At 40.1% G+C, this 25,322-nt stretch overlaps 1 protein-coding gene across 12 annotated transcripts in view; it reads left to right on the forward strand.

The window, feature by feature from the left end:
• The window catches only part of LOC107218220 (protein sprint), a 101,593-nt gene extending 82,123 nt beyond the window's left edge, over nt 1–19,470 (forward strand). For 8 of the 12 annotated variants that reach the window (XM_015656027.2, XM_046743326.1, XM_046743327.1 and 5 more), the window contains 15 exons: nt 4,502–4,631; nt 7,091–7,282; nt 9,684–9,868; nt 10,052–10,230; nt 10,446–10,523; nt 10,619–11,211; nt 11,304–12,021; nt 12,240–12,710; nt 12,852–12,993; nt 13,384–13,640; nt 16,064–16,521; nt 16,597–16,728; nt 16,856–17,098; nt 17,225–17,417; nt 17,507–19,470. In XM_015656027.2, coding sequence (XP_015511513.2) covers nt 4,502–4,631; nt 7,091–7,282; nt 9,684–9,868; nt 10,052–10,230; nt 10,446–10,523; nt 10,619–11,211; nt 11,304–12,021; nt 12,240–12,710; nt 12,852–12,993; nt 13,384–13,640; nt 16,064–16,521; nt 16,597–16,728; nt 16,856–17,098; nt 17,225–17,417; nt 17,507–17,610 — 4,075 coding nt within the window. In that variant the 3' untranslated portion in view covers nt 17,611–19,470. Of the gene's footprint in view, nt 1–4,501; nt 4,632–7,090; nt 7,283–9,683; nt 9,869–10,051; nt 10,231–10,445; nt 10,524–10,618; nt 11,212–11,303; nt 12,022–12,239; nt 12,711–12,851; nt 12,994–13,383; nt 13,641–15,012; nt 15,967–16,063; nt 16,522–16,596; nt 16,729–16,855; nt 17,099–17,224; nt 17,418–17,506 lie in introns of those variants that run through there. The other 4 variants (XM_015656029.2, XM_015656028.2, XM_015656030.2 and 1 more) reach the window with 4 other exon arrangements.
• The last annotated feature ends 5,852 nt before the right edge of the window (nt 19,471–25,322 follow it).

Here is a 25,322-nt window from a genome sequence, read left to right on the forward strand (position 1 = left end):
TAAGTAAATCAAAGGGTTCTCTGTGCGATTTAAGCGAACGCCGAGCCAAAGAAGTCTCATAAAACAAGGAATATTTTAGAAAGAAAATGGATGTATTTGATTACGAAGCTCTCTTTTTGAAGTCTAGAAACTGACTGTTTTTACAATAATATTTGTTGACCAGCAACCCTATTCATTTTATGACGTATGAAAGCTACAGTCAACGACGACTACTAGATCATTGGAAAACCGATAACACGGGTGATTGATGATTTCACCCTTTATAACAATATATATACCTATATGTATATGTACGTATATACTCATGCATGCGTATAGATATATATATTACTGCTCGGTAATTTACTTGCGTCGAAAGCTCGCAACTGTAATATTTTAACCATTTTACGACGTCTCGAATGTAATTTACGAGGTAAAGGAAACCTCGAAACTACGACGTTTTAAGCCTACGGTACGTGTTCATTTTCGCTTCTCGAATTTGCTCCACTTTCCGACGAAACGCAACGGCTTCTGACTCTTCTATACGTTTGATGCATACTGTATAAGCCTGTGTATCTTATGCATGTATACGTATACGCATGTAGTGACGTATAACTGCCGCGACAATTGAACGTTACCACATCGTTTGCTCTACTTGCATTCGTTATAGCGTCATCCCAGTTACGCACTGGACGCGTGCGACTCGCGCGAAATAACGTTTCCGAAAATTGGAACTACGTTGTGTGGAATTGGCACAAGCGGCAATAATTGGTGCAATCAGTGTAGCACTAATTGCAGTAATTGTTGGGAGTGACGTGCGCTGAACAAAATAAAATAAAATAAAAGACGAACATTCGTTCGAAACTTGAACGTAAATATAGTCAGTTCGGTCTTTCGTTTATTTACTGCTAAACGGCGCACTTATTGGAAAATTGCTTGCAATCTACGAATGACGTCGGAAGTCAAAATATTAGCATGCGATCAACATCTGTATACGAGTCATTCGGTTTCAGATACAATTCTGTCACCTTCGTGAGGGTTACGAATCTCAAGTTTCAAAATTCATTGCACAAAACTCGTAAGAAAATTTTGTAGATATAGTAAAAATTTTCCAAGAACTTAGGTGACGAGAATCGCGTAATTTAACACCGCGTACAGTATTAGTTACATATATAAAACTTGAGAACGTGGTTTATGGAAAAAGATTGCAGGCAATTGGTACAAAGTTCACGTCGTGAAATTCAAACGCGGTTACAACGAGATGTGCGTGTCAGGTATACATATGTACATGTATGTATATATATATATTCCAATTGTAACGAGGCAAAACGCGGCTGGCGCTTCTCTCCGGCAGGATTCAAGTTTCTGCAGCGGTATAGCCTCGAAGAAAGTTCATGCTTTGAATACCGAAGGCTGCTCGCTGCAGCGCACGAGTATATACATATACGACAAACCCTGTCTCTGTGCCGAGAGACACAGTTTGAACTTCCGTTCTCTTATTTATGCAAATATACGACGGACCACTCCACCCTTACCCCTACGTCCTACGTAGCGAAAGGACAAGCGACGGATCGTCCTTTCCTCGTTTGTTATCCGCACGACTTCCGCGACGCCAGGCGACGTCCTCGTATCCGAACTGGATGTTGGATTTCGGAATTCTGGACATACGCACCACCGCAAAACGAACCTCCGCTATATTTCCGGCCGACTGTCATTAGCACGAATGTAATACGTGGGGTGGTCCGACTATCAGCTTCGTAACAGGCTCACCGCGTTATTTCCAACCGTCAAAATATCCCCTCATCATTTTTACTCCACGGTTTTCAATCGGCTATACCTATATATATTCTCAATTCTCTTTTTTCGCGGGGATTTACGGTACGTATAAACGTATCGGGCATAATTCATGATGCGAATACGGCGTTAGGTTTAGTCTTGTACCTAAAGTTATTTCACTTATTCACGCTCGACTAATTCCCTTCTCCAAGTAAATCATATAAAATTTTTTTAGAAATAATCGTAAGATCTCAGAGACGTTATCTTTTTGTTTCATTGCTATAACCGGTGTGATCAGTCTTGATAATTTTCGCTCCACATAGTAACGATTGAAATTCTTCCCGATTATTAAAATAAACGATGGCCAATTTGTGAATCGAGGGTCGTTGTATAACAGCTGCGGAGGAGAAAGAAAGAAGAAAGGCGCGTTTATACGAGTAACGCATCGCCCCTTCCTGGTCCTGTATAATAGAGTCCTCGGAAATGGCGAAAATAAATAATCGTCCTGGACGAAGAAGTCACTCGTCGCCGAGCTGAGGACGGATGGGATCGCCGTTGAAGAGGGAGAAAGAAAGATTACCGGAATATACCCGCTGTTGCTGTTACCGCGTATAAAGAAGAAGGAATCTTTTCAAAACAAATTGACCGTAGTCCTTCAGGTCCTCCGAGTTAAAGGACACCGCGGCTTTTCGCGAGGTGGTTTGCGAAATGGGTTTGGAGGAGGTGGAGAATTAGCGGCACGAGGAAGATGAAAGGGGATGCAGAAGAAGATGAAAAAGTGAGCTGCATACCCTCGTCGCGTTTCTATTCAGGCCTCATTAATACGTAAAATGCGGATCGGGCGATGCACGCGGAACGCGCTGCGGATTCGGCCAGCGCAGGTCGACTCGCCGGCTGTGGAGGAGGAGGACCACGTGTCGAGAACCTCCCGTCTCCATGGAAACCCCCAACTGATCTCACAGACGACCAACACACCGGGAGTCGCGGCCCGTGCCACCGGCTAGCCTCCGACACGTCGACGAGGAACCGAGTCGGGGAGAACACAACACGTCCTCCACACCGACGAGAAATAACGCGAGACTGCTGCAGCGGTCCACGAGAAGAATGTCACCTGTCAAATGCAGCGACGATATAATAATAACAACGATAATATTAATAATAATGATCATAATAACGATGATAATGATAATGATAACACACAGCTTCGTTGCATAACTCGCGTAACGCAGTGTCCTTGCTTCGTTGCCTGCACAGATGTTGATCCAGATAGGTAGTTGTATAACAGTCGACTAGTCGCTCTTGAGTAGGTAGATACGTACCTAGCAGTCCAATATGTTGCGGGTAGAATTATGTTTTTACTTTCAGGATTAATCGAGATTGTTAGGCAAGCTTGTCGCAATTTTTCATCGTATTTCTTCGCAAACTGCAACATTCAAATCATACGGAATTTTTGTAAGCACCGTATTAGAACCCGAAGATTCAATGGGGTGGCAAGTCCTGCATAACTACTATTTTCTATGCACCACCCTGCTGCGACTCGACTCAATCACCCCGACAGTTAACCGGCCACGTTATCGCCGTGCTCAGGGAACTGGACGTAGTTGCGGGACCCACTCGCTAATATGAGGGGGGTTGGGATTTCTATAGATATAATCCGTGCAGTCTGCGGTGTCTGTAGACCAGTGCAGTGCGCTCTGGTTCCGATGTACGGAGTGACTCGTGCGGATAAAAAGAAGGAAGAGAAAAAGAGAGAAAGAGAGAGAGAGAGAGAGAGAAAGAGAGGAGGGGGGGTTGAATTTTGAGAGAAAGTGCCGGTGAAAACGTGAAATAAAACGGGGAAAGGAAGAAGGAAGAAAAGAAGCATCCTGGTGAACATTGATCGCTCGAAGGAGGTTCACGCGTGTGTACGAGTATGATAGAAAACGTTGCTCGAGGCAACTTATGAAAGGCGAGATATACGTATAGACTGACGGGGTTATTACTCCATCCATGCGGAGGGGAATTAACGCTTTAAGGAAGTCGCGAGGGCTAGTCGGCGTTGTGCCGACTGATGTGTACTGCAGTACCTGCGACATAAACCACCCTTTGTTACCGATGCAATTGGATTAGTATTATTTGTAGACGTTAATTCGAGGCTAGAACTGAGAGCGGTTATGCCGATCTAACGTTCGTGGTACCGCGCTTCCGTTACTTTACACGCATGGATGCAGCAGCGTGTTACGCACATTTCCTCAGCAATCGGTACTAATCGTGAAACCGGCCCCCCTCACCGGCGTCTTCCAGAGCGAACCTAAATTATACGCCGGTTACACGGACATCTATAGTACGCTATCTTCCAGATACTCATGGCGCCGTGCATCAAGCTCTGATGGATCGTTCCGGAGATGAAATGATCCGTTTGAATTCGTATATAGAAACGTCGGGGAAATAGGTGTTCACTTGCTTTTTCTTTTTTTTTTTTCTCTATCTATTACAGAACGTTCCGTTCGTCGTGATTGATGGAATTCGAGCGAATTTTTTTACCGCAAACCTCGTATCGTTTTTGAATAAAACATAAAAATTAAATATACCTTCTCAAACTGTGTACGAAGAGCTGCACGCAATTCCTACCGCAGCATAATTTGTCGACAGTGGTAATAATGCGCGGTTAAATTGCAGCAGTGCAACACGTGACGTTTACTGTTAATAAATTAACTATTTGTATCGAGAGTAGCGAATAATCATTTCCGTCTTGATTTTATTGCAGGAGTGATGTATTCCTGGAACCCTACTTGCAACAGCATGGCACTGTTCAGGTCATCAATTCACCGAGCACTCCGCCACCGCTACCTGTTCCATTGCAACATCTACAACTTGCACAACTGCATCACGTACAGGTAAATAATACTTGGTGTCGTTTGCCGTTACACGCGGAGTATTGGTACATTAATTATCGGAACGAAGCGGACGGTTGAAATAATATCTACGTTGTCGGAAAACATTTTTCTTTTTTTTTTTTCTTATCATCAAAGTTTAGAATGTGAATAAAAGTCGACTCCTCGCGCTGGTTATCACTAAATATGTACATATTATTTTGTATGTGAATTACAGTTCGAGCCAAGCTTAACGAGCCGGGATTGTGAAAGCCCGAAAAACTGTTACGTATTTTGAATTACACTTCATTTAATTTCATTTGCAATTCAGACTGATGGAACAGCATCCGTTTATACGTAACGGGATTTAACGCGGACGTGAGTTGCCTGCCGAATTAAATAGCCGTATACGCGAAGCTAATTGCAAATCCCTTAATTGCAGATCCGCGAAGTTTCCATCTCTCGGAAAATTTTAGGGACGTGCAAAAAATAAAACTTGTTTCGCATTCCGTTAATGTTTGCCGAATAGACGGTGCTTTGACCAAATTGTCTAATCAAAATTCTTTTATAATAGAAAGATAAGGAATGAATAATTACAGAAAATTCGAGAGGCAACAAGAGGCGGAAATTGTACGCATCTTACTATGAATATTGCGATTGTAATAAACTGATCATGGGAAAAGCATCAAAAGTTTGACAATGCGGTAAAGCCCCACTTCGATTTTCAACTGCAGGCGCTGCTTCGATTTTAATTAACTTTTGCCATCAAATGCATTTACCCTAATTCGTTTCAATACTGCTTCAACGTCGAGCAGACTTGAATGGCTTCTTCTCACTTTATGATCAATTTCAATCGATCAAATTGTCGTCGGAAGCTCGCGACAAAAACTCTGATTAAAATACGATCTTCGCGAGCCGGTGACGAATTGCCTACGCAAAGTACGTATGTATATATGTATATATATATATATATATGTATATATGTATACATTAAATATGTAACGTTGAATTTAATGAAACCCGCGTGCAAATTTAATTTCAAGATGCCGGAAGCCAAGTTTTTCGGGTCAGTTATGAGCCGTTGTACAACGAAATTTTCGATTTCTCAATTTTTCGTTCGCGTCTGCCTCCGATTTTTCCTTCTCCTCACTCTCTACTTTTGCGCGCTTAACTTTTTTATTCTTTCTCGAAATCCTACGCCGAATTCGTAATTGACTGGAATTGAAAGCGGCGCATAATTGTCGATTCGATGTACGCGACAATCAGGCGCTTCATACATAAACATTTTATCATCGTCGGTTTCCCCGATTTGCATAACCATAGCCGCCCAGTTAACTAATAATTTTGAATAATTAGGCCGAAGCTAAAAACCGTGCGAATCGCCCGGCAGCCGCAATGATAAATATGGAGATTTTCACACGAGTCACCCCCTTAAGCCGCAATTCGAAGTGTAAATCCTACGTGGGGTCGGTGACAATGCACTCTAATACCGTAGTATGTGATATTCCTATATACCGCGGCTCCATCCCGCGGGCACCAAGTTTTATCACAATTTGCAGACGATGTTAAGAAATTTGCTATCACCCGGCATTTTATGCACGGCATAATACGATAAGGATATAGTGATATTATCGCAAAGAAATTTGTTAGATAAATCCGTCAATTTTCTTATTTCCCCTTGCAATTATAGCTTTCACTGATTTTTACTTACCGCGGGTATAACTCGGTTTTAAAAATGGTTCATTTTGAAAAACGTTACTCGTACTTTTATGACAGCAAAACGGGAATATTCAAATGTCCGTATTCCCCGGCCATTTTTATATGTATTCAACGGGCGGGTTGATCGTATTCCATTCGAATATTGACTATCGTTTTTATATAGTTTCGAACGATCCGGATCCCTGGGGTGAAATCAGCTGCAGGTGCTTTTACATATTCGCGCGAAAGAATAAAATATCCGAAGCGTCGTCGAATGCACCTGCGGTGTTCTATCATACTTTTACAGTTTCTCAAACATGCTCCGCTGTAATACGTACACATGGACGATGGAAATATATATTCTAGATACATGAACTACAGAATAGTTGCGCGGCTTTCAAACGAGAGTAAACTTTCTAACGAAAATCCTCCATGCGCTGAATTGTTTTATTCTACTCGTCACGAAGAAGTCTAGACGGGAGAAAGAGTCGACGGGCAATTTAGTGAACGGAAACTCATTCCCCGCCCCCGTACTCACGTAATGGTAATTAGTAACACACAGTAATTAAAAGGAGATCCGCCGCGCAACAAGCGTAATGAAGCAGGCATAAGCCGCATTTTACGAGATCAGCTCTCGCGCTAATCTTGCTGCTGCTGTTGCAGGATACGAGACAAAAGATGCGATAAAATTTTGACAACTTGCGCTTCAAGAAACCCTCGTGTAATACTTTATTATTTTATCACAGTATTTTACTAGCTGTAACATGTTACAACAATATTTTCAGAGCGAAGAATCGCTCTCCTCCGAAGGATCGGGCAGTACGGGAAGTTCGGCGAGTTCCTCGGATCATTCGGGAAGCGAAGTTGCCTGTGACATCACCCTGATCGAGAGGCTCATTCGTTCCCATCCAATATGGTTCCTTCCAGGCATTCAGAGGGCCGGGGCATTCCACTTATTGCAAGGAAAAGAAGAGGGTGTAAGTACTCATGTACCTAGAAATCTTAATGCTAATCTCTAGCGCTCCTCTCCGTCGATTATTACATCTCAATCGTATCTGAACGTAGAGCCAAAGAATATCAGATAAAAACGAACATCTTCACTGCAGTTCAATTGAACAGTATGAAAAGTTTCACGATTCGGTTCGTACAAAGCTATAATAACGCCGAATCTGAACGATGAGATATAATATGCGTACGATATTTCTGATATTATATTTTACCACGCGAATCGCGTTCCAAAACTTGAATGTATCGTATGATCTATATTCTTAAACAAAAAATTTATTCCACCTCTTCCCTTCGAGTTTTAGTTTTTTCCCTTCCACGTTTTCGCGTATTTCTTGAAAGACTGCCGAGGAGGGCTTCACTTCGGGGGCTTAACAAGATTACGTTGAGTCTGCGACGGTTTTTGTCTTCGTATATATACATATACGCACGTGTAGGAATAAAGGGCTGCGGAAAATTTCTGCATTATTTTTTTTTTACTTCATTTATTTTTTATTTTTTTCCTTCTTTCCCTCTTCTCTTGGCAGGCGACGTTAATTTTATCGCTCACCATTTGGCAAACTCTGCGATGATAGAGAGGGAGAGAGAGAGAAAGAGAGAGAGAGAGAGAGAGGAAAAGCTCTGTGAGTGCTACAACTTAATCCCGATATGCGTCCGCAAGTTACACCCGCGACATGCGATATCCGAGCTGCTCTTGTGTAGAGACTATCAAACGAAAAGTTCTAGTATAAGTCTCTGGCTTCTGTCCAGAACATAATCTAAACGACTATCAAGATTAAACGCCGCTATCCCGTGGGAGATGTTAGGTTAATTGCCTACCTTTTCTGTTTGTTAATCGAGTGATCACGTATATATGTTTATAGAGTATGCTGTTCCTGTGTAATTGCCATTTTACTGCCAACTTTTCATCCGTCGGATGTATACGTTCAGAATGCTACCGCGTAGTACGTTTGTATTGAGATCTCACGAAAGATGAAATATTTATCGTATCTTGTCTTGAATATTGTTCTGCCAAGCACCAGGGGCCACTTAACTCGACTCTCATAATTACCCGTCATTGTTTTGAGACAAAGCTCTTTCGCACGTCGGGATTGGCATTGACACAGTTTGTTAAATTCTAACTGTTCGGTATCATAGTTTTTATCATGCGCGATGATCTAACGCGAAGGAAACGCCCGCGCCTCTCTTATTTCATAACTTTTTCTATGAAAATTTTATACGTGATATCTTGATGGTTTCTACTCTGACAACTCAACACGAGTTCCAGTCGCGGTTTTTTCTGCTACTATTATTTTTTTTTACGTACAATCTGTAATCCACTGCGGTGAGAATGAGTTGAAAATTTCTAAACCACGTGGAAATGTCTGCTTGCGAATAATGCTTCCGATTTTTGCGCGGCATTCGAGAAGCAAGTTTTTCTTTCTCGTTTATCCGTGATTGTTTTTTTTTTTTTTTTCTTCTCCTTTCTCTAGTTGGAAAAACAAAAGCTCTCGTAATCAGCGTGGAAATGCAGGTTTCGAATGAGAGGTATTGTTTTTAAGCATTGTACGTCTCGCCTATTGTTTGAAGCTCCGTTAATTGTTATGTTCGCTGAATGAACGGTCAAATAACAATGCCGCTTGGCTCGACAATTAATCTCTCTATATGTATACTAGTATAGCGTAGGAATGGCGAAATGCAGCGTCTAAAACTTTTGAACCGGGGAAAAGCCACCGGATTTGAAAGTACAAAAGAACATCGAGGAGTTATTATAACACGCTGCACCGAACAGCGCAATCCGCATTTTCTCTTGAATTGAAACGACAAGTGTTCCGTCTACAATTCCACAATTTATTGTACGATTCAATTAGATTCAATATTAAAACGTTGCAACATTCGTTACGTAGCATTATTTAATTCGATGACAGTTATTTTATCTGCCATTTTCAACGCAATTAAACATTTTTATGCTCTGCAGGATAGTTTTTCGCATTTTATCTGTAATGCACGGTTCGTTATAAGTAGCGTCACGCTTCAATACCTGCGTTAAAAAAATGCAATGTTTCTTCCAAAATATCCGTACATCCGTTATTCATGACACTACCGAAGCAAACACGGCAATTTCATTTTACAGACCGAAAGCAATTTGTTAACAGCTCCAGCGTACGTGGCGTTGTAAATACACGCATTATACATACTTTGAACTCTCCCTCACTGACGCGTTTCACCTCTCTTTTTCACTTCACTTTGACTTTGTAATCACAGTTTTGTTCTCTTCTTATTTTTTTACTATAAATGCGTTTATAGTTGGGGATGAAAGGTTTAGGACGGATCCTGTTTATTTTCATGCCTCTTTAACAGATAATGCACTTTCGTTTTGCTTCTTTTCGTCAGAATTTCGTCGTACGGCAATCCAGTCAAAGCGACACAATGGCTTTGTCGGTGAGACTACCCTCCGGCAAGGGTCCTTACATCGAGCACTATTTGATCCAGGCCAACAGGGGCCAGCTCAGCCTGGAAACCAGTGAAAATAGATTCGACAATATCCCCTCATTGATAGCGCATTATTCCCAATGCTGGTGAGCAAATCCATTTACGTATACATTATCGGTTATTCGTTAGGATAATTATCGGCATTTGTAACCAGTATTACACATTAATTCACCGATATTGCCAAAATCGGTATAAATTGCTTATCTATGTTAATCGCGCTTTTCCTCTCTTCGTCCTTTTTTTTTTTACCTTTTTTTTTTTCTTGCAAGCAGTGACGAATTACCCGTGCAGCTTACTTTGCCACGGGCAATGCGCGAGGCTAAAAACAGGCAACAACTCTCATCACTCGCACTTTTGGGCCAAGAGTTTTGGAGATATCCAATGGCTAATCCAAAACCTCCCGAAAGCAGCAGCAGCAATACGTCAAGCTTGAGCAGCTTCCACGGCGGTGAGTTTATCTTTTGTAATTAATCACGAGTATTCAACACGATGCGTTAATGAACTAACCGCTGCATTTACTGCACATTTTATATACGTGTATAATGTATATATACATGTGTATAAATATTATCTCCATTACAAGATGTTTGAACATACGAATGAAAATTTGCATTTGGCATTGATGAATGAAACGAATGATAATTGATACGTGTATTTCTACAGGTAACAACAATAATCCAAACACGCCAACAACGGAAAGTATCGTTCTCAATCTTGCTCCAATTTCGACGCATAATACAAGTGAGTTGAATTTAAATAAGCTAATGAATAAAGCTGGTTAAAAGATTTCTAAAATTAGATCAGCGTGTAAATTTTTTTGCTTCTTTTTTTCCTAGCAGCAAATTCGTCGCCGACGAACACGATGGCGACGTCATCGTTTCAGTCGTCGTTACCGAGACAACCGAGGCCTACGCCCCCGAACACGCTAAACTTGACGACGTTTAACGAGCCGTTAGATACGAAAAAAGATAAAGTTGAGAAAGTAGTCTCACCCGCTGACAAATTACTCTCTCAAAAATTGATCTCGCCAAATTTGGTACAAAGCGTTCGGTGCCCCTCGCCGGTAGTTCACAATGTACAAAACAACGTTCTCAGCCCCTCGGAGGCGAAGGCTAATTTTGAATCTTCTAAAAGTATAACGGAATTTTCGAAAAATAATAAATTCTCAATTAACACGTCGTCGTCAACATCGAATTTCCATCAAAATATAGCGAATTTCAATCAATTTTCTGACGCCAATTCACCCGTTATACCCGAGGTCAAGGGTATTGTTTTGGACAACCAAACTCTCGTTCAAAATGTAAAAACACCCCCACCCCCGCCTCCACGGTGGGCCAAACCCGGGATTAGTCAGAGTCAGAGTAACTTCACCGTGACGACTACGGTCACCTTTAATGTAAACCAAAATGGAGACGTCGGAACTTCGCTGGTAAGTTGTGAGCGATTTCTTTGCCCCGCAGTTTTAAAAATACTAGTTGTCACATGTTGTTTACGAATCGTGTATTTTGTCGTATCTTTCAGCAAAACACACCGTCGGATCCAAGCACTTCTCTGCTCAGTCCTCAAAGTATGAATTCTAACAAATCGCTGACGTCGAGCATCTCTACTAACAAATCGCCACTATCGCCGACGACCCCGATACTTTCGCCCAGCTCTAAAATAGTCTCGAGCATTGGCTCGAAAACGCCCAATGTTCTGTCACCAACGACACCCTCTGGAACGAGTAAATCTAAGAGAAGACGAGACAGAGAGGCCAGAAAGAATTCACAGCATTATCAGGAATCCGACATATTAGACTCGTATTACAGAAGCTCTCCAGGAGATAAAATATCGGACTATGAAGATATTTGGAATACGACCGATCAATCCAATCACTCCACTTGGTCCCCGAACGAAAAATCGGGGAAAAATGACAAGATCACCAGCCCGAATGACCGACTGATCAACTCTAATGATCGCGCTAATATCCAAGACAGGTCGTTGGATCTGAACGAGCGATGCGCCAATGAGAGGTTGTCGGAAAACGATCAATTCCTCCTTAAAAAGGAGAAGTTTTTACTGAGGAACGACAGAAAAATCGCTGGGGGGAATACGGAGAAACTTAGCTACAAAGAAGTTACCAGTCCCGAGTTCAGCAGTTTTAAACCCTTCGTCGAAAATCACGGTCTAAAATGTTTGGATTCGGGTTCTCCGGAGGAAAACGGAATGGGAAAAAGACCGGATCTGCTTTCCAGAGTTTGTGAGTAAACATTTTCCAATCTATTGACTGCAGAATTTTCTCTCGACTCGTTTCACCCTCAACGCTTCACGATGAAATTCTTCTTGATGGATACGTAGAGACGGAAACATGAGAATTTTTTAGTCACTCCCCCAATAAGGGTACAAATGTATTCAGCCACCTTTTCAGTTCCACATTCCATTTCCAACAACTTTTTTAAAACCTCGGTGGCTTTTCAGGCAGTGCCAATTCTTTGAGTAGCCCAAACACAACGACACCTTCAAGAAATAAGCTGGGTCTGATGCTGGCAAAATCTGAGAGCAGCAGTCCAATGACGCCCGAGTCGAAGCAGGGTAGTCCGTTTTACGCAGAACCAGCTGATGCGATAGCTCAAAGTACGGCAATCGTGGCTCGAAGACGTCCGAGAAACAATCCTGTGTCAAGCAAATATCGTCACAGCGAGCCTGGCTGGCTTCAAACCCCTGTCGGACCGAATGCCAATCAGCTTCATCCCATTGATTGGGATGATACCGAGGAAGCAGAGGACAAAACACCGCTGATATCTTCTTCGGTAGATAACTTAGCCAAGCGTCTGGGTGTCAGAGAGATCAAAAAAATTCCTAGAGCAAAACCAGTCCAGCCACCTAAAGTCAGAACTAAAATGTTCAATGACACTTCCTGGGCTGTTGATTCTAGCTGGGAATTTATCGGTGAGTTGTGATTTCCGCGACGATAAAACGCAGTGACAAGAAAACGTGTCTGAGCATTGTTACTTGATACGACGCAAAGTTATAGAGTAATCTAATGTAGATAAGAAATCTTAAACATTATCAGCTGTTTTATTCTTGCAGGGAATGAAGAAGAAGAATGCGAACCAGATTATGACTGTGACATTGACTATGACGGAGATATAGCCAGGAAATTCCCAGACGACGATGTTGAAAGGGATGCTGTTGGAAATACCTTGACTGTTCAGAGTATCATACTTCAAAGGTATAAAATATTTCTGAATAATAACTTGCACAGGATTGAGAATGATACTTTTTCTGATAAAAATCAATCGATTCCAGAGTAGCACTGCCATTTTCCGTTTTAATCGTCTTCCGTACTTTTATTCTTTTTTCTAGCTATTCAAAACAAAACCAGTTTAGTTGCTACTGCACTATATCAGCTACAGTCAATAAACGTACATTGTAACAAATATTGCTGTTTCCCATCGCAACTGTGGCAATTAGTGAACTATTCGTAACAAAAAATAAATACTCATGCCGTGATGGAAATTGTTTGATAACATTGATAATTTGCTCGATATGAGATTAGTACTATTTTGATAAGAAATCGATAAAAGGCTCGATAAGCCATTCATTGCAATTACTTGTGCAGGTACCCTGAGTTTCTAAAACCTCCGGATGCCATGGAAACCCTCGGCAGCGATCGGAATTCTTCGTACGATAACGTTGAGAAGAGGAATGAGAGAAACGAAAAAAATGAGAGAATTGAAACACCAGATTCGCGGAGGTGCATGGATCTTCGTGCCTACGATCCATCCGAATGGGAAACTATGCTAGAGACTGACGAAAGCGACGTTGAAAGAATAAAACGAAACAAAAGCTTCAAGGAACGTCTAGACCCACTTTTATGTGAGTTGAAATTTACCAGTGCAAACACAAGTATATTCGCGTATTTAGTTATAAGAGGTATGCGGAAAGATGCGGTTTAGTTACGGGGTTGCTATTCTCGAGTAAATTAGTGTTATGCCAGGTAATTTTCTTTTACCATTCACCAATTTGAGCAACGTAGAATGACGCTTGCTGTAATTTATTCATTGGAATCTGCAAACAGGTGCGTTTCTTCACCACCCTAGCGACGAAGCAAACGGATGTTGTTAAATTTGAAAGATTTCTGTAAAAAGCGTCATTTCATTAGTTGTAAATTGTTTGAATGCTACAAGAAAAATATATTAATAATGCGTTTGAATGTAATCCGTAAGTGCGTTTCAAGAAATTGAACAGTTCGAATACGCACGTCATCGGTTTAAGCCCTCGAGTTTGGACTTTATCCCGTGTTAATCTTACGAATTACTGGATTTTCACTCCGGAATACTTAATCTACCTGTCTTAAGCCCCATTAAAGTTATTCTTCTACCTGTATCCGTCAACTGTTCGACGGAAAATACACGCCTGTTTTAGAATCCAAAGACAATGATAGAGACAACGTATTGCCACAGTTTCGAGTTTGCAAATTGAGATATAGTGACGTTCATACAATTCTCCGAAACAGATGATTGCCTTGAACTTCGACCACCAATTTTAATATCACCAAGAATTCGTGAGTTCAAGATTGTTAATTCAAATAGTTTATTCGCTTTGGATACGAAAATCCTATTATTTGACACGTTGCTCATATTTATCGACAAACGCGCGTGAAGTGAATATTCTGGTTTACCGTTGAAGTGAGTACGAAGAGTTCAACTCTCATTCAGAATCATTGTCAAGCGACTGCGCAGTATCGTATCGCAATACGAACGATTCAAAGGTTTGAAAACTAATCAACTAAGAAATCGTTTGTTGAACGACGTTTTTTATTTTTTTACAACAGTTGCAACTTTAACGAATGTTGCATCATCTAAATATTGACCTGATTAACTTAACAAGACTTTACAAAGCCACTGCTAGTGACTTTTGGACTCTATTGTTCGATAGTTTTCTACAAGATTCCGTAGAATTATATTTGTCTTCCGGTGTAATATCACGACGATTAATATAAAATTCTACTACGCGCTATTTGTTCTATCGTGTGAAGTTTTGTAAAATACATGTACATAGGCTCCCTTGTCTGAGCAAAGATTTAATAAGTAAACTAGTTTCAATCGTCCGTATTTCATCACTGTACTGTAATTTGCCTTGACGCGTGCTGGCGTTATAATGTGCAATGTTTTCATTTCTGCACTTCATCGATTCAATGTTATTATGTATGAAGATAATCGTAACATTACACGATCTCTTTCTACACGTGCCGCGGCATGAGAAAGATTAGTATACAAATAGCAAAGCTGCATTTTACTTCCACCCTATAATAAAAAAATTGGTTTATTGGTTTAAATCATCTATATTTACAATTCGATTTCAAACATCTGCTTCATCCCCACCACCAAGTTCTAAAGTACACTTAGTCACTACCAACGTTCAATTGTCTTCCTCGAGATGTTCCTAGGCAAAGGCGATCCAGTCGTAATTGAAAATTCATGGCTACTCGACGCAACAAATTCGAACTCTCTCGGAGTATTTGACGCGTGTAATTTCGGAGTGAAAAGATCGAACAAGCTGTTATCAATGGTTTCCCGATTTTTTGCTGAAAAATATTATAATTTGTGAATAACATATTCAAAAAATTTTCATACTTGTGACTTATTCTGCCAAATACAAGTACCGGTGACATTTATAGCTTTATTGTCAGTTTTTCGAATCTCTACAAAATTTCGCAGTGATATTTGACATGTAAACTAAGTGAAATTTTTCTACGATTATATTTGTGGTTAAATTATTTGATTTAACTTAAATCTTTATTCTGCCGAATATAAATTATAAATAAATTGTAAATATTTTATGATCCAGTATTGAAATGAGCTTAAATACATTTTATTACACATAAACTGCTGGAGCTGATTTGTCTAAAGTTATTTTACTTGAAATCGTATGATGTGATATATGACATATGATAATAAATTATTTTATTTATGTGAAACAAAACTTCGGTGCATTTAAAAAGTGTAAACAGAGAACCATTATTTTTAAACCGAATTCCAGAAAAAATGTACCATGTTGACAACAATTAATTGTTCAATGCGTGCTACTGAAATAAAAATTAAATTTAGATCTAGAATTCGTTACATACTTCATTTGGTTGAAGAATGGTTTCGTGATACATGTAAAAAAATACGGTCCTCTTGTAAAATATCTTTGAAAAGTAAGATCGTAAATAATAACTTGAAGTAATTTTTAATACATGGTTTTATCGCTGACAATTGAGATATTAATTTTTTTCATTTTAACTCTCTTCTCAGCACCTCCAAGACTTCAAGCTTTGAGAAATCGAGAAACAGGAACAGGATCAACAATACGTTGTTACGCGTTGCAGCTTGCCGTAGATAAAACGACAACATTTTCACAAAACATTGATAATTTTATTCAATGCACAAAAGAGGGAAAGGAGGCCAGTCCGCATGTTGTCATGAGAAACATGCGGCAATTCATGTCTGGTATGAAAAACTACTTGGTAAAACACGGAGAAAGAGAATTTGAAAAGGAAGTTGAGAAGGAAAGACTGAAACTAAAGCCAAACGAATTCCTGAACCTCGATGCTATATTGGAAGGAGTGATGATGGGTCTCGTCGTTAGACCTCTCAAAGAACACGTGTATCGACTCTTCGTGGACCATTACACGGCGACAGGTTCCTTGCGCACATTGGCAGACAGTATTCAGTACGCTTATGGAAAACATATTCAAGAACTAGGAGTTCGGGTAATTAACAAGATACTAAGTACAAAAATGTTGAAATGAGCTAAGAAATTAAACAAAATTGTTTATTTGTTCTAGCCAAAACTCTTTCCACCAAGTGAAGCAAACCTAGAGATCATTCTCAAGTATATCGACCGTCTGCAAAAGGCAGATTCTCCCTTGGATAAATTAGAAAATCTACTGGCAGCTATATCTGCAATATTTAATTCTGTAAGAACCAATTTCACACTTAAAAAATCTCAAAAGGTTTCCAATAGTTGCAGACAGATATTGGTATGACCATGGTCCTTATTAAACCTTGAAACCTCATTTAAAATATATCATGTTTCATTCACAGGTAAAACAATCAAACTCAGACAGTGAAATTGTGTTGGGAGCTGACGACCTGCTGCCACTTTTGGTCTGGGTGTTGGTGCGCGGTCGAGTCTGGGGAGCTGAAGTTGAAGCGGAATACATGTGGGGTTTACTGCATCCGTCTCTGCTGACTGGAGAGGGTGGTTATTACCTGACAACACTGTCTAGTGCTGTTCATGTGTTGAAAACTTTCAAATCAAGCCAAGGAACAATGTCTACATTAAATGTTAGTACATCAATGCCTGCTGAATGTTGATAGTAATGAAATGAAAATATAAAAAAAATTAATTTCTATTATTTACTTATGTTATTTTCATACCTATGTCAATCCTCTATGCAATTGATATTTTAGGGCTCTGGAACCCCAGACTGCTCTTCCGTACTAAGAATACTGATCCCAGATGAATTACATGGTTCGTTAAACACTAGAACTTTGCCCGTTCGTCCGAACAACAACACTCGGGAAATATGCCGTATTCTGGCACACAAGATTCGTTGCACAAATCCACAAGATTATGGCCTCTTCAAATTAGTCCAAGGCGAGGGTGAGTTTATAGAATCATGAGTTTTATTTCAAGATTTCACGGACTTTTTGAACGTTCAGTAATTTAACTTGATATTTTTCACTTTGTAGAAACGCTACTCGGTGATCACGAATGCCCCCAAGAATTATCTCACTGTGTATTTGCCTACAAGCGAATCGATGCCAAGATTGCCTGGCCAAAAACGAGTTCATAAGTAATAATATAAGTCAATACCGAAATTTCATTTATGCAATCATGAACTATCTGAGTATATCACATTATTTTAATCGGTTCACAAATATCTTACAAATATTCGACAATGTTAAGTCTTTCTGAAAGCCGTAAATAGTAACACAGAACGTATTTCTGAATCGACAGTACTACTAATCGTAATAAACAGGTAAATTTTTTATCGTGATTGGTCTTTTTTTCTCAATTGATTAAGAGAAAAAAATTGAGGCAATAATAATTCAACCAGAAACGATACTCGTCATAATGCTACGAGTTGCACGTCATGCATATTATTCAATCCAGCAGCGATCAAATATTTTGAACTCAAAATTATATATATCATTATGAATGACAGCTGAACTTGAAACATAGAACCGATTGAACGACTTATCTAGTTATGACCTATCACCTTCTGAGCTATTTATTTCGAAATGTATAACCGAAAAATATACAATCAATTGATCTATTATGATATTGAAGCATTTTTCTGTAGCATGAGCAACAGTGGTCGGCTTTCCTTCAATGATAGATCTTCTGTTCATCACTGCCAGAGTAAATGAATTATTTAAAACTTCATGTGATCTAACTCATGTAATCAATCTAAACAACATTGTCAAGTAATGTCACTCAGTATTCGAGATTAGTTATACATCTACAATAATTACATTAATAATTAGCTTTATCAATATCCTTGGACAAGCTTTAAAATAAAATTCAGCTGGTAGGGAATGAGAAAGCAAAATTCTTCGAGAGTCTTGAAACACTCCTTCCACCATTTCTGTCACTATTTCATAAACTCTTAGCAACATGAAGGTCTGATTATAATTTGACTCGCAATAAATACGATTCATTGGGCGCAAAATGTTCATTTCTTTTTCTAAGTATCTTACTTGTCTCTAGTGAAAGAATTATTAATTTCAAGTCATCTTACACCGCCTGCTCATTCCTACAAGTTTCTGACGTCTAGGGTATCTGAGCTTTTATTTCAGAGCTTGTTCTCAAGATATAAATATATACATTTTCTATAACCAAGCAGATTTGTAGCAAATTTCGTAAAACAAAATTTAGATTAGAATACGAAAAGTTAGGATAGAATCTATTTTAAGTACTTTTTATGAAAATGAGCTAGTTAGCTGGTAAGCGAGCGATATTTTATGCAGAACAATATTTATTTAACGCTGTATACATTTTTCTCTTAACAATTATTATAGATAATTACTTAGTGGTAATTTTAATTCGGATTCAACTAAGGCTGGCTTAACATTAAGAAATAATTAGTTTGATATTGTTGCCATCGTTCTTCGTCAAACAACGTATAACTAAACTCATTGCAATTCGAATAATTTGCTGGCAGTATTTCAGCCGACACAAAATTTATGGATAGTATTCGTAATTTCTCAAGAAACAAAACGAATTTTTTTAATTCTATGAACAGTGAAACAAAATTTAGTATACTACGTCCTTTATTTTATGGCAGTTGCAAATTTAGAAATATGTATCAATAAATTGTAGGCACAACAGATGTTTTCCAGGGTTCGTCTGACGGTTAACATGCAAACTGATTTGTTAATTTTATCTTGTATATTTACTGAATCTATTTATTAAAAGCATTTTGTTATTTCTATCTATAGTGTCAGTACCCTGTATGTGCTTTGTTGATTAACGGTTATTCTTAATTTTAAATACATATATATGCTTCTAATATGCTAGTCAGTCAAAATGAACGAGAAGTTTGAACCTATTTCGAATGGTATACTTACGAAACTTTAATCCATCAAAATTATACCTCTTATTATTGTAACATGTACATGTACGCTCAATAAACACTTTTCTATAATTCGAATCTTTTAGCGTTGACTGAAAAATTTTAACGCCCCAGCAACGTGCAGTTGAATATTGGAACTTTGACTGTTCTTAAGTGTTTTTGAACTTGAAGTTTATTGTACAGATATCCAGCTACTTAAACTACAAGAAAATTAAATGTGGACAGCATACGATCCGTTGTTCACAGCGAGTCGAAACTGCGAAACTTACTTCTTGACAGAGTAAAACAGTTTGCCTTTGAAAATCCATTCGTACCGCTCCTTCTAGACTAATGGGACCCCACGAATTGGAAAAAAAGACTTTAAGAGCGTCGTGAGACCAACAGCTGGAGAGATACTAGCGAGGAACTAAAAAATTTCTTGACTTATTAACTTCATTGAAAGTTACATTGAATTAGAACAATACAATATCATAGGTATAGTAGCCTGCATATTCTTCATTTGTATGGTTGCATTTCTTCGTGTCGTTCGCTACGATGCTATTTTGCTACAGAGTAAAGTAGAATACCCTCGCACCAGAACACTTGAGGTAGGATATAGGCATTTCGGATAAACTGAAACTGTAACATTGCGACAATAAATTCGTTATTTGACTTCCCCACACCTCTTTCATATACTGGTGAACTATGCATGTTTCCGGCTGCGACTCTTGATCCTTCGCAGTAGAGAATTAATCGAGGCATTTTGTGAATCGCCAAAATTTCGGCCAAAAATGCAAAGGGGTTAGCCTTACTTTTTTTTGGGGCCGAAAATTTTTGGTCTCAGATTCGATTCGTATGACCCTTTCCCGACTAATTGGACCACCAGGAACTCAGAAAACGCAGCGAAAAGAGTGTGGGATCAACAGGAGAGAAATTACGGAGGAAAATGCACCTGCCGAAAAATGTCGAAAATACAGGTTCTCGTTTTTTGGCTGTAACTTTTGATGCGTTGATCGCAGCGTGTTGGGACTGCGCCCAATCGATTTCTCTCGCAAAATTACGTCGGAATAGTGCATGAAAGAATTTATTCCAGCACTTTTCAAAATCGCCAAAATTTTCGCCAAAAATGCAAAGGGGTTAGCCTTACTTTTTTTTGGGGCCGAAAATTTTTGGTCTCAGATTCGATTCGTATGACCCTTTCCCGACTAATTGGACCACCAGGAACTCAGAAAACGCAGCGAAAAGAGTGTGGGATCAACAGGAGAGAAATTACGGAGGAAAATGCACCTGCCGAAAAATGTCGAAAATACAGGTTCTCGTTTTTTGGCTGTAACTTTTGATTCGTTGATCGCAGCGTGTTGGGACTGCGCCCAATCGATTTCTCTCGCAAAACTACGTCGGAATAGTGCATGAAAGAATTTATTCCAGCACTTTTCAAAATCGCCAAAATTTTCGCCAAAAATGCAAAGGGGTTAGCCTTACTTTTTTTTGGGGCCGAAAATTTTTGGTCTCAGATTCGATTCGTATGACCCTTTCCCGACTAATTGGACCGCCAGGAACTCAGAAAACGCAGCGAAAAGAGTGTGGGATCAACAGGAGAGAAATTACGGAGGAAGAAGCACCTGCCGAAAAATGTCGAAAATACAGGTTCTCGTTTTTTGGCTGTAACTTTTGATGCGTCGATCACAGCGTGTTGGGACTGCGCCCAATCGATTTCTCTCGCAAAATTACGTCGGAATAGTGCATGAAAGAATTTATTCCAGCACTTTTCAAAATCGCCAAAATTTTCGCCAAAAATGCAAAGGGGTTAGCCTTACTTTTTTTTGGGGCCGAAAATTTTTGGTCTCAGATTCGATTCGGATGACCCTTTCCCGACTAATTGGACCACCAGGAACTCAGAAAACGCAGCGAAAAGAGTGTGGGATCAACAGGAGAGAAATTACGGAGGAAAATGCACCTGCCGAAAAATGTCGAAAATACAGGTTCTCGTTTTTTGGCTGTAACTTTTGATGCGTTGATCGCAGCGTGTTGGGACTGCGCCCAATCGATTTCTCTCGCAAAATTACGTCGGAATAGTGCATGAAAGAATTTATTCCAGCACTTTTCAAAATCGCCAAAATTTTCGCCAAAAATGCAAAGGGGTTAGCCTTACTTTTTTTTGGGGCCGAAAATTTTTGGTCTCAGATTCGATTCGTATGACCCTTTCCCGACTAATTGGACCACCAGGAACTCAGAAAACGCAGCGAAAAGAGTGTGGGATCAACAGGAGAGAAATTACGGAGGAAAAAGCACCTGCCGAAAAATGTCGAAAATACAGGTTCTCGTTTCTTGGCTGTAACTTTTGATGCGTTGATCGCAGCGTGTTGGGACTGCGCCCAATCGATTTCTCTCGCAAAATTACGTCGGAATAGTGCATGAAAGAATTTATTCCAGCACTTTTCAAAATCGCCAAAATTTTCGCCAAAAATGCAAAGGGGTTAGCCTTACTTTTTTTTGGGGCCGAAAATTTTTGGTCTCAGATTCGATTCGTATGACCCTTTCCCGACTAATTGGACCACCAGGAACTCAGAAAACGCAGCGAAAAGAGTGTGGGATCAACAGGAGAGAAATTACGGAGGAAAAAGCACCTGCCGAAAAATGTCGAAAATACAGGTTCTCGTTTCTTGGCTGTAACTTTTGATGCGTTGATCGCAGCGTGTTGGGACTGCGCCCAATCGATTTCTCTCGCAAAACTACGTCGGAATAGTGCATGAAAGAATTTATTCCAGCACTTTTCAAAATCGCCAAAATTTTCGCCAAAAATGCAAAGGGGTTAGCCTTACTTTTTTTTGGGGCCGAAAATTTTTGGTCTCAGATTCGATTCGTATGACCCTTTCCTGACTAATTGGAGCACCAGGAACTCAGAAAACGCAGCGAAAAGAGTGTGGGATCAACAGGAGAGAAATTACGGAGGAAAAAGCACCTGCCGAAAAATGTCGAAAATGCAGGTTCTCGTTTTTTGGCTGTAACCTTTGATGCGTTGATCGCAGCGTGTTGGGACTGCGCCCAATCGATTTCTCTCGCAAAATTACGTCGGAATGGTGCATGAAAGAATTTATTCCAGCACTTTTCAAAATCGCCAAAATTTTCGCCAAAAATGCAAAGGGGTTAGCCTTACTGTTTTTTGGGGCCGAAAATGTTTGGTCTCAGATTCGATTCGTATGACCCTTTCCCGACTAATTGGACCACCAGGAACTCAGAAAACGCAGCGAAAAGAGTGTGGGATCAACAGGAGAGAAATTACGAAGGAAAAAGCACCTGCCGAAAAATGTCGAAAATACAGGTTCTCGTTTTTTGGCTGTAACTTTTGATGCGTCGATCACAGCGTGTTGGGACTGCGCCCAATCGATTTCTCTCGCAAAATTACGTCGGAATAGTGCATGAAAGAATTTATTCCAGCACTTTTCAAAATCGCCAAAATTTTCGCCAAAAATGCAAAGGGGTTAGCCTTACTTTTTTTTGGGGCCGAAAATTTTTGGTCTCAGATTCGATTCGTATGACCCTTTCCCGACTAATTGGAGCACTAGGAACTCAGAAAACGCAGCGAAAAGAGTGTGGGATCAACAGGAGAGAAATTACGGAGGAAAAAGCACCTGCCGAAAAATGTCGAAAATACAGGTTCTCGTTTTTTGGCTGTAACTTTTGATGCGTTGATCGCAGCGTGTTGGGACTGCGCCCAATCGATTTCTCTCGCAAAATTACGTCGGAATGGTGCATGAAAGAATTTATTCCAGCACTTTTCAAAATCGCCAAAATTTTCGCCAAAAATGCAAAGGGGTTAGCCTTACTTTTTTTTGGGGCCGAAAATTTTTGGTTTCAGATTCGATTCGGATGACCCTTTCCCGACTAATTGGACCACCAGGAACTCAGAAAACGCAGCGAAAAGAGTGTGGGATCAACAGGAGAGAAATTACGGAGGAAAATGCACCTGCCGAAAAATGTCGAAAATACAGGTTCTCGTTTTTTGGCTGTAACTTTTGATGCGTTGATCGCAGCGTGTTGGGACTGCGCCCAATCGATTTCTCTCGCAAAATTACGTCGGAATAGTGCATGAAAGAATTTATTCCAGCACTTTTCAAAATCGCCAAAATTTTGGCCAAAAATGCAAAGGGGTTAGCCTTACTTTTTTTTGGGGCCGAAAATTTTTGGTCTCAGATTCGATTCGTATGACCCTTTCCCGACTAATTGGACCACCAGGAACTCAGAAAACGCAGCGGAAGGAGTGTGGGATCAACAGGAGAGAAATTACGGAGGAAAATGCACCTGCCGAAAAATGTCGAAAATACAGGTTCTCGTTTTTTGGCTGTAACTTTTGATTCGTTGATCGCAGCGTGTTGGGACTGCGCCCAATCGATTTCTCTCGCAAAATTACGTCGGAATAGTGCATGAAAGAATTTATTCCAGCACTTTTCAAAATCGCCAAAATTTTCGCCAAAAATGCAAAGGGGTTAGCCTTACTTTTTTTTGGGGCCGAAAATTTTTGGTCTTAGATTCGATTCGTATGACCCTTCCCCGACTAATTGGACCACCAGGAACTCAGAAAACGCAGCGAAAAGAGTGTGGGATCAACAGGAGAGAAATTACGGAGGAAAAAGCACCTGCCGAAAAATGTCGAAAATACAGGTTCTCGTTTCTTGGCTGTAACTTTTGATGCGTTGATCTCAGCGTGTTGGGACTGCGCCCAATCGATTTCTCTCGCAAAATTACGTCGGAATAGTGCATGAAAGAATTTATTCCAGCACTTTTCAAAATCGCCAAAATTTTCGCCAAAAATGCAAAGGGGTTAGCCTTACTTTTTTTTGGGGCCGAAAATTTTTGGTCTCAGATTCGATTCGTATGACCCTTTCCCGACTAATTGGACCACCAGGAACTCAGAAAACGCAGCGAAAAGAGTGTGGGATCAACAGGAGAGAAATTACGGAGGAAAAAGCACCTGCCGAAAAATGTCGAAAATACAGGTTCTCGTTTTTTGGCTGTAACTTTTGATGCGTCGATCACAGCGTGTTGGGACTGCGCCCAATCGATTTCTCTCGCAAAATTACGTCGGAATAGTGCATGAAAGAATTTATTCCAGCACTTTTCAAAATCGCCAAAATTTTCGCCAAAAATGCAAAGGGGTTAGCCTTACTTTTTTTTGGGGCCGAAAATTTTTGGTCTCAGATTCGATTCGTATGACCCTTTCCCGACTAATTGGACCACCAGGAACTCAGAAAACGCAGCGAAAAGAGTGTGGGATCAACAGGAGAGAAATTACGGAGGAAAAAGCACCTGCCGAAAAATGTCGAAAATACAGGTTCTCGTTTCTTGGCTGTAACTTTTGATGCGTTGATCGCAGCGTGTTGGGACTGCGCCCAATCGATTTCTCTCGCAAAATTACGTCGGAATGGTGCATGAAAGAATTTATTCCAGCACTTTTCAAAATCGCCAAAATTTTCGCCAAAAATGCAAAGGGGTTAGCCTTACTTTTTTTTGGGGCCGAAAATTTTTGGTCTCAGATTCGATTCGTATGACCCTTCCCCGACTAATTGGACCACCAGGAACTCAGAAAACGCAGCGAAAAGAGTGTGGGATCAACAGGAGAGAAATTACGGAGGAAAAAGCACCTGCCGAAAAATGTCGAAAATACAGGTTCTCGTTTCTTGGCTGTAACTTTTGATGCGTTGATCTCAGCGTGTTGGGACTGCGCCCAATCGATTTCTCTCGCAAAATTACGTCGGAATAGTGCATGAAAGAATTTATTCCAGCACTTTTCAAAATCGCCAAAATTTTCGCCAAAAATGCAAAGGGGTTAGCCTTACTTTTTTTTGGGGCCGAAAATTTTTGGTCTCAGATTCGATTCGTATGACCCTTTCCCGACTAATTGGACCACCAGGAACTCAGAAAACGCAGCGAAAAGAGTGTGGGATCAACAG

This window comes from Neodiprion lecontei, chromosome 6, assembly GCF_021901455.1.
Source record: "Neodiprion lecontei isolate iyNeoLeco1 chromosome 6, iyNeoLeco1.1, whole genome shotgun sequence".
NCBI lineage: Eukaryota > Metazoa > Arthropoda > Insecta > Hymenoptera > Diprionidae > Neodiprion > Neodiprion lecontei.